Raw genomic sequence first — 10,328 nt, 5'->3', positions numbered from 1 at the left:
GGACTCTCATAGGGGATTGGGCGTAACCCCCACATTCACATAGGTAAGTTCATCAAGTTTGTACTGTCACAAACCACCTCAAATAAGGCTATGAACTTATTAAGAGCTTATGCTCAACCTTACACATATACAGTAAATTAAAATACTACATCACTTTTTTAATAGGAATGGTAGTAGTACAAATAACTTGAGTTTTTTGTGATTTCGTTTGACCCTTTGAACTTAGGAATTCCTAAGAAGGGATCCATCACAATTCACTCACAATAGGCTTTAAACCCATTCCTTGTGCTGACTCCAGCACCATTTTTCTACAAAGGCCTTTGGTGAGAGGATCAGCAATATTCCTCTCTGATTTTACATACTCGAGTGACAACACATTTTTCTAATTAGATTTCTAACTATGGCATGCCTTAAGCGAATATGCCTTCTCTTTCCATTATGGCTTGATTATTCGCTACCCCAATTGCTGCTTGCGAGTCACACCGCATAGAAACTGATGGAGCTGGCTTCCCCCACAATGGAATATCAGCAAGCAAACTCCTTATCCATTCAGCTTCTTGACCTGCCAATTCTAAAGCAATAAACTCAGATTCCATTGTAGATTTGGCAATACATGTTTGTTTTGATGATTTCCATGATATAGCTCCTCCAGCAAGAGTGAAAACATAACCCTAGTAGATTGATCTCATCATTATCCGACACCCAATTAGCATCACAAAATCCTTCAAGAACACAAGGTGTCCTTTGATAATGTAGACCCCAATTGGTAGTGCCTTTTAGATACTTCAACAATCTAATCAAGGCAACCCAGTGCTCCGATTAGGATTGTGAGTATACCTGCTCAATCTACTAACAACATAAGCTATATCAGGTCTAGTATAATTCATCAAGAACATGACACTTCCAATTATTTTTGCATATTGTTCTTGTTATATACTATCACCTTTATTCTTTTTCAAATGAATACTAGAATCATATGGGGTTTTCACAGGAACACAATCAAATTGATCAAACTTCTTTAATATTTTCTCAACATAATGAGATTGATTTAAGATATCCCATATGAAGTTCTAGTAATCTTTATTCCAAGAATAACATCAGCCTCTCCTAAATCCTTCATCTCAAAGCAAGAATTTAGGAAACTCTTAGTTGATTTACTACGTCTATATTGGTCCCAAAGATCAACATATCATCCACATATAGACATATGAAAACACAACCAAGTTCATCAATTTGGAATAAACACAAGCATCAGAATCATTTACCAAAAAACCATTTGAAGTAATAGTTTGATGAATTTATCATACCATTGTTTTGGTGCTTGTTTTAAACCATACAAAGATCTAATAAGCTTGCATACCTTGTCCTCTTGACCAGGAACCTCACATCCTTCAGGTTGCTTCATATAGATCTCCTCATTTAACTCACCATTCAAAAATGCAGTTTTCACATCCATTTGATGCACAATTAAATCATGAATAGATGCAAGTGCAATTAAAGCTCTAATGGTGGCTACCTTGGTCACAGGAGAATAAGTATCAAAGTAATCTAACCCTTGTTTTTGGCGATGCCCTCCAACTATAAGTCTAGCCTTATACTTTCTAAAGACCCATCAGGCTTGCATTTCTTTGTAAAATCCACCTACTGCTTAAGGCTTACAACCTCTAGGAAGGTCTGCAAAACCAAGTGTTATTACTCATAATAGTCTCTATTTCACTGTTAATGGCCTCTAACCAAAAACTTGAGTCTACCGATCTCATGGCCTCAGCATAGGTTCTCGGGTTCTCTTCTAACACAAAAGCATTGTATCTTGCTCATCTAAGCACTCTTTTCAGCTAGAAAGGTAGTAATAAAATCAGGTCCGAAACTAGACTCAGTTCTAGCTCTCTTACTCCTTCTAGGTTCTAAGGTCTCACTAGATGATGCAATGTCACGATGCAAAACAGAAGAAGATGCAGCAGGCAAGCATGATTGAAACTAACTTTCATAGGAAAAACCTGCTCAAAAAATTCAACATCTCTTGACTCTCTAATAGGACCAAAACCAGATGCATCCTTAAGAATGAGTCTATATGCAGCACTGTTAGACGCATAACCAATAAAAATACCATCTACAGTCTTAGGTCCAATTTTACTCCTTTGAAAGTCAGGAAGTCCTATCTTTCCCAAACACCCCACACTTTGAGGTATCCCAAATTCGGCTTGAAGCCTTTCCAAATTCATAGGGAGTTTTATCTAACTTCTTATGGGGAACTCGATTAAGGACATAACAAGCAGAAAGGATAGCTCACCCCACATATTAGTAGGCATACCTGAACTAATAAGCATAGCATTCATCATATCTTTAAGAGTTCTATTTTTCCGCTCAGCTATTCCATTCTGTTCTGGGTATAAGGGGTGTAACCTCATGAATAATCCCATTAGACTCACAAAATTTCTTAAGGGAAGTACCATCATATTCTCCACCCCTATCTGATCTCACCCTTTTAATCTTAAGGTCCAATTGGTTCTCTACTTCGGCTTTATAATAAGAAATTTCTCTTCTGCCTCATCCTTAGAACTCAATAAATAAACCTTAGTATAACGAGAAAAGTCATCAACAAAAGTAATATATATTTCTTTCCTCCCTACTCATGGAATTCTTAAAGTCACCTAAGTCACTATGGACTAACTCTAATAAAGTAGAGGAACGGGACACATTTTTGTTGAATGCTTTCTTAGGGTGCTTAGCTTCTACACACACTTCACATTTATCAAAAGAAGTATTGCTAAAGTCAGGAAATAAGACTAAGTTGTTTTAGCCTTTTAATAGAGGCAACATTCACATGACCTAGTCTAGAATGCCATAAAGAAACAGACTCAGCAATATAAACAGAAGCAGTAGATTTTATTATCAATAACAACTCCAAACAAAAAGTCCAGCATTACAAAAGCCTTTACCCACAAAAATACCATTTCTGGTTAATACAAGTTTATCAGATTCAAAAGATAACTTAATCCCAGCTTTGTTTAAAAGTAACCAGAAATGAGATTTCTGCGGATATCAGGACATGCAGAACATTCTGCAAAGCAATGGTTTTCCCGGATGTTAATTTCAGGAAAACCTTTCCTTTGCCTAAAACACTCACAGTGCTTGAGTTTCCCATGAAGATGCATTCTGATTCTGGAACTTTCTGTATCCTGGAACACTTCCTTGTTGGCACATATGACGGGTTGCACCAGTATCCACGATCCATTCGAAACATTGCTTACCAGATTTACCTCGGACACACAGCAACAATGATTCATCTTCAGCAAGGTTGGCTTGAGGTTTGCTCTTTGGCTTTGATTGGAGTTTCCTTCCTTTGACGGCACTCCTTGGCAGCATGCCCATACTTACCACACACAAAGCGATTCCCTTAAATTTACCTTTTCCCTTGAAGTTGGTTATTTTGCCTGGTACTATGAAACTGATTTGACCTTTTTTGGTCCTTTACCTGCACGCTTATTTCCACAAGATTAGCAGAAGAAGAAGAATGATCAACTGATTTTCCCTTTATTTGGATACGGTTCTGCTCCTCAATTTTAATATGGGACACTAACTCTTGAAGGGTAAAATCTTTCTGCCTATGTTTTAAGGAATGAACAAAATTCTCCAAGAAGAAGGCAATTTTTCTAGAGGCAATTGGCTTGGAAAAGGTCAGGAATAGCCATACCCTCGGCAACAATATCAGCACATAAATGTTCATACTCATGAACTTGATCAAGCACAGGTTTATATCATTCATAGAAAATTTCAACCAACGACTACATGCATATTTTTAGTCCCAAAATCATCAGTCCTACTTAGCATTCAAACCATCCCAAATTTCCTTAGCATTTTTATACTTACTATAAATCAGATAAAGGGAAGCAGTCATATAATGCAATAACATCCCACGACAAGTCTTATCACTAGTGGAAAAATGAAGAAGGGATGCGCTGAAAAAGGCCTGTAGGGCTGCGCTTTTTTACAGCAGCCCTTTCGGTAGCAGCCCTTCACTTTTTAAGTAGGGCTGCGCTAGAAAAGCGCAGCCCTTAAGCTAGAAGGGCTGCGCTAGTTAGGAAAAAGCGCAACCCTTCTAGCTTATTAGAAGGGATGCCTAGTTAGGAAAAAGCGCAGCCCTTCTGAGCTAGAAGGGCTACGCTTTTTCCTAACTAGCGCAGCCCTTCCTACCAAAAAAAAATAATTTTTTTTTTTACTCATAATCTCACATTCACTACTAGAAAAACGACGATTTGCGTCCCCTGATTTGCGTCGCACTGAAACGGAAATGACGCAAAAGGGTAATTTGCGTCGCACGCAAAGAAGAGTGCGACGCACATCATGGGTAACTGAACACGAGTACAAGCTATATGCATCGCACGTACCATAGGTGCGTTGCAAACGCCTAATGTGCGTCGGACCTTCAGACGAATACGACGCAAATCGTCTTCGGAGATCTGCGTCGGAGGTTATTTTAACGCGTTGCAAAAGCCCAATTTGCGTCGGACTTCACGACCCGTCCGACGCAGATCCGCGGCCCACAACTTAATCCGCGTGTCTTTAGCTTTAACCGTATCACCCCTCACTCACTCCAGCAGTTTGAAACTTAAACCTAAAATTTTCACCGCCGCTTCCTCTCACTCTCCTCTCTCTCTCTCTCTCTTTCCCCCTCCCTCATTCACTCCATTTCTTTCCTTAAACCTTTCAGCCGCTTCCTCCCACTCTCCTCTCTTTCTCTCTCTTTCCCCCTCCCTCACTTACTCCATTTCTTTCCTTAAACGTAAAATTTCACCGCATCAAATCAATTTCGTTCAGCAATCGATTTCGTTCGTACAGCACTCGATTTCGTTCTTTGAGCACTCGATTTCGTTCGTTCAGCACTAGATTTCGTTCGTTGAGCACTCGATTTCGTTCGTTCAGCACTAGATTTCGTTCGTTCAGCACTTCGTTCGCTCCACTTCGTTCGTTCGTTCACCACTCCATTTCGTTCGTTCGTGAAATAAGGTAACTTGCTTTATTTTTCCTTTTTCTTCTTTTTCGCATGTCTTAATTTATTGTTATTTGTCATTTTTTCCAGATCTGTTTGAATACCTCCTCATTTCTTCGCTTTTCTAGTTCGAAATTCCAGAAATTTCACAAAGAACAACTGAGGAAGAGCCATGACTTCCAGTTCAAACATTTTTTCGGTTGTTTAGATCTGATTTTGTTGATTTTTAGGTTCAATTTTTTATCTTAGTTTTGTATTTTTTAGATCTGACAAAGAACAAAATTGAAGAAGAATAATATTTATTTTCGTTTAATTTTTAGATTCAATTTAGTTTTATTTTTGTTGAATTTTTAGGTTCATTTTCGTTTTATTTTCGTTCAATTTTAATGTTCTATTTCGTGTTATTTTCTTTCAGTTTTTAGATCTGATTTTGTTTTATTTTCGTTCATGTGTTTGTTTTGACATTTTGTATTTCATCCATGTTGGATGCAACCATGTTGTAATTCTCGTTGGTGTTTTATTTGCGTTCATGTGAGTTTGTCTTTGGTTGTTAATGGTGAAATAAATTTTATTTTTTTGCTCCATCCGACGCAAATTCTACTTTTTTTTAAAAAAAATGGAACATATGCGTCGCATATGGCCAATGGTGCGACGCATATGGGTGATTTGCGTCGCATCATTGACTATGTGCGACGCAAATTCCAGTTTGTTGGGCTGGGGAAAGCCATCTGCGTCGCACCGTATACAAGGTGCAACGCAAATAGCTAAACGATCTGCGTCGTTTCCGCATACGACGCAGATCAATTATAGGTCATTTGCGTCGAGGGCTTTGGCGTCGCACCTATGTCCGACGCAAATAGGCGCCTCACATCCGACGCAAATTGCCTTTTCTCTACTAGTGATTTTCTGAAATTAAACAGAAGAAAAGAGAAACGAAACGAAACTACTAAACCCAAAACAAAAAAAAGAATGAAACGAAAATGAAAAAAAAGGAACAAAAAAACTAATATACAGAAGAGATAAAATTATAGATCTGGAAATACAAGAACATTAATCAAAACAAAGATGAAAATACAAGAACATTAATCAAAACAAAGAGAAGTATACAAGAACATTAATCAAAATAAACAAAGAGAAGTATACAAGAACATTAATCAAAATAAACAAAGAGAAGTATACAAGAACATTATAGATCTGAAAATAAAAGAACTACCTCCAAACATTAACCTAATAATGTTTAAATACATAAAACAAAACCCTAATACATAATTTAAGGGAATAAAAATTCGGAAAAACTTAAAATGCCTATTTGGAGGCTTAAACGAACTCGGATGGCTTAAAAAGCCTAAACATCACGGCTTAGCCGTGAGTTTGACTCGTTGGCCCGTTCCGCTTCCGAAAAAGTATCACAATAGGCAATCGGACTTCGTCGGCATGTTTAGTGCAAATCATTTCATGGTTTTTGTCGCAAACGTTTATGGGAGTTTTTGAGAGAGAAGAGAGGATGAGAGAGAAGGAGGAAAGGAATAATGAGGGACGTGAGAGAGGAGAGAGAATGAGGGATAATATATTTGACGAATCCCGCTTAGTATTTGAATCCCACGAAGATGAATTTTTCAAATTTTTTAAAGAAGGGCTGCGCTTTTATTCAAAAGCGCAGCCCTACTTAGTCAGAAGGGCTGCGCCTTTTATAAAAGCGCAGCCCTTCTGAAGTAAGAAGGGCTGCGCTTTTTCTAAAAGCGCAGCCCTACTAAGTGAAGGCCTGCGCTTTTATAAAAAAGCGCAGCCCTTCTGTTGTGTAGGGCTGCGCTTTTGTACAAAAGCGCAGCCCTTCACTAGTAGGGCTGCGCTTTTAGAAAAAGCGCAGCCCTTCCTCCGTAGCCCTTCCTTTTTTTTCCCCTAGTGTATTATCTTTCACAAAATCCCTAACAGAATTTTCGGGAGCAACATCAACAACCAAACAATAATCAACACCAATCTGACCCAAGAAAAATTCCATTTTATCAGACCACATCCTATAATTTTTCCCATCAAACAGTTCTAACTTAGACATGTCAGGGACAAAGGGATTGGTTATAGGGACAACATTTAAAATACGAACATTTTCTTCAGGAATGTCAGCAGCCATAGTTCCGAAAAACAGAAAAAATAAAAATTCAACTTTAGAATGTAGGAACAAATAACTGCTAACAGAAGACTTAAACTTATCTGATAACTGTGGCGTGAAGAACTCACTGCCCTAAAGTTGAATTTGCCCCGTAACAACACACGGACTCACAGCAATCAACCTCCAGGGATACACGGTTTCTGAATTTCCAGTGTTGATGAAAAATCAGATTGAGAACGATCATGAATATTGCCCAGAAATTTGGAAGAGAAAATGAAGTAGAGAAGAAGAGAGTGTTTTTGATTTTCTGTGTGTATCAGAATCCAACAATAGTCTCTGTATATATAGAAGATTTAACAAGCTAAAGGCAAAAGTCCAAAAGCTAAAGGCCAAAAGCCAGAAGACAAAAGCTAAAGGCCAAGAGCTAGAAGACAAACCAAAGCCTAAAGCCCAAAGCCCAAGGCCCATGGCCCATGGCCCATAGTCCTGGTCCGGGCGGGAGCGCGCGTGTGGTAACCACACATCACCACAAGCCCACTATAAACCTCATTGCTACTCAACTTAAAGAGTAGTGGAAGAGCGAGGTTTATAAACCTTACCTTTCCCTACTATATTTCCAATGTGGGACAAGGGGCATCAAGACTCTTTTACTTCTTTTGAAGCAAAACATTATACACAACTTCAACATAAACATCTTCCTTGACAACAGTCCAGCTCTTTTTTAAAGAAAAAAAGAAGTGAAGCCATCAACTTCAGGGGCCTTGGAGTTATCAATACTTTTCAAAGTGCTATCAATATCATGAACTGTGATAGGTTGAATCAAAAGACAACAGGCCTTCAGCTTTTAAAGAAGCTTTAGAATAAGTACTAGCATGAAGCTCTTTAATAGCTTTTGTGACATCAAGCATTTTATTCTAAAGACTCTGCAAATGATATTGACCTGTGAATGAATTCCAAGCCGAACTTACATTCAAGGAAATGATCATGTTCAGTTCAAATATTATGAAATTTGAATGGCCTACCTCCATCTTGATCATTAATACAAAAATCCACCCAGTGGCGGATCCAGGAATATATGAATAATTGGTCACTACCGACTAGGTTGCACAGAGACGGTTACGGGTACGAGTTCGGATACTCGTATCCATATAAGATAATCCATGAATTTAAAGAAAACTACCTCAAATAAAATCAATTTATGACTAATAATAGTTCATATTACAATAAAATAGTACCTAAAAATTGTACTTCTTAAAACCAAATAGTACTTAGAAAATATTACAATTGTTCTCGACGAGTTTTCATATTTTGATATCGATTTATAATATCATCCTTGCTAACCTTCAAAAACATTTCTTTCTCCACATAAGTAATCAAGCAATCATTCAACATTTGATCTCCCATGCTATTACGCAATTTATCTTTCACTTGCGTCATACTAGAAAATACTCTTTCTACACTTGCAGTTGCAACGGGAAAAACCAACACTAATTTCAAAAGCAAGTAGACCCGATCATGAGTTTCGGACTTTCCTGTCTCAACAAGTTTCATTGAAAGCTCGTGAAGACTCTTTAAATTCCAAAATCTTTCATCTCCTCTAACATCAACAATGAAATTTTGAAGTGACCAATCAAAAAATATCATTTCGGTAGTTGAAAACTCATTGGGATAAAACTTGGCAAGTTGAATCAATTTTCTTTTGTCAAAGGAAGAAAATCGGTTAGTTGGATTAAAACAAGACATACACACAAGTAGTTCCTTACTTATCTCCGGAAACCGATTCTCAAGTTCTTGCAATTGAAGGTCAATGACACTTAAGAAAACTTCAACTCGAAAATGATGAAGATTTGTAACTTGTGGGCTCTTACCTCTAAACATCCTTCTCCCCGGAACATGATATCTCTCCTCCATGTTTGGAATCTCGATGTCATATTTAGCCATAAAAGAAGTGACTTTTTCCATATGAGAATCCCATCCTTCATCTCTCATCTTTTGTAGATTGATCTTGGTTACATCAACCATGGTCATAGCATTTACAATGTCTTGATCACGTTTTTGCAAAGCCACATTCAATGCATTTGTGATTCCAAATATAAAAACCATCAAGTGTGCCACAAACACAAAATCAAATGACATCAACAAGTGTGTAAGAGCTTGTGCTTTATTTGAATCAATTGCATCAGAAACTTCACCAATTTTATCGAGTGGCTTAAGAATTAAAGGATACAAATCAAGCACATTCAAAATTGTTTGAAAGTGGGACCCCAACGAGTGTCACAAGGTTTACCTAAGCCACGTTCTTGATTTAAACCCGTTCCCGATTCAAGTTCACCTAAGGATAGTGCTTCTACAACTCGTTGAGCTTGTTTCTCTCTAAGAAATTCTTTCCTTTTAGGTGAACCACCCACAAAATTCAAGAGAGGTGCAAGTACATCAACAAAAAGCCAACCACAGTCTGAATTCTTTTTAGCAAGTGCAACTTGTGTCAACTGAAGTTGATGTGCAAAACAATGCACAAAGTATGCTTGAGGACATTCCTCTAATATCAAAGCTTTAAGTCCATTGATTGAACCTTGCATATTGCTTGCCCCATCATAACCTTGCCCTCGAACTTGTGAGAAAGTCAAAGAGTGCTCCATGAGTAATAACTCAATACCACTTTTAAGAGGTAAAGAAGTAGTATTGGGAACATGCACAATACCGAGAAAACTCTCACATACTTCTCCCTTTTTATTAACATATCTCAAGCAAAGAGCCATTTGTTAATTATCAGAAATATCGGCGGACTCATCAACAAGAATAGCAAAAAAACCACCATTCATATCGTCAAGTATTGCTTTCGTGGTCTCTTTTGCACAAGCATTAATGATATCTTTTTGGACAACGGGAGAAGTGAGTTGACAATTGCCAGGTGCCAATTTGAAAACAACTTTGGAATACTTAGGATCATGTTGCGAAAGAAGAGGAAGTAATGAAGCAAAATTACCTCTACTCAATGAACTTTCTTTTTCATCATGACCACGAAAAGGCAACCCTTGTAGTAAAAGCCACCTGATAGTTTCAACAGAAGCTTCTAATCGCATTCGATAAGCACTCATGGTTTCTTTTGTTTGATTTGATAAACCAGTAATAATGCTAATCTTTTGGTTCTCGAAAAGTTCCATAGCAATCATAGCATTACTATGAACACTCTTATGATTACCAACATGCTTTTTTTATTATACCCAATCT

General features: G+C 37.7%; 1 protein-coding gene across 1 annotated transcript; it reads right to left on the bottom strand.

Moving 5' to 3' along the window:
• Positions 1–8,375: 8,375 nt before the first annotated feature.
• Positions 8,376–9,856, bottom strand: LOC104891373 (uncharacterized). Its single transcript, XM_010677057.2, has 2 exons — positions 9,385–9,856; positions 8,376–9,283 (listed from the first exon to the last, which is right to left on the bottom strand). The coding sequence occupies exons 1-2, from the start codon at positions 9,854–9,856 to the stop codon at positions 8,376–8,378; spliced, it is 1,380 nt and encodes a 459-aa protein (XP_010675359.2).
• Between the last annotated feature and the right edge of the window lie 472 nt (positions 9,857–10,328).

The sequence above is a fragment of the Beta vulgaris genome, chromosome 4 (genome assembly GCF_026745355.1).
Source record: "Beta vulgaris subsp. vulgaris cultivar EL10 chromosome 4, EL10.2, whole genome shotgun sequence".
NCBI lineage: Eukaryota > Viridiplantae > Streptophyta > Magnoliopsida > Caryophyllales > Amaranthaceae > Beta > Beta vulgaris.
Note: the sequence above shows the minus strand (reverse complement) of the source record. Positions and strands in the feature narration are given on the sequence as shown.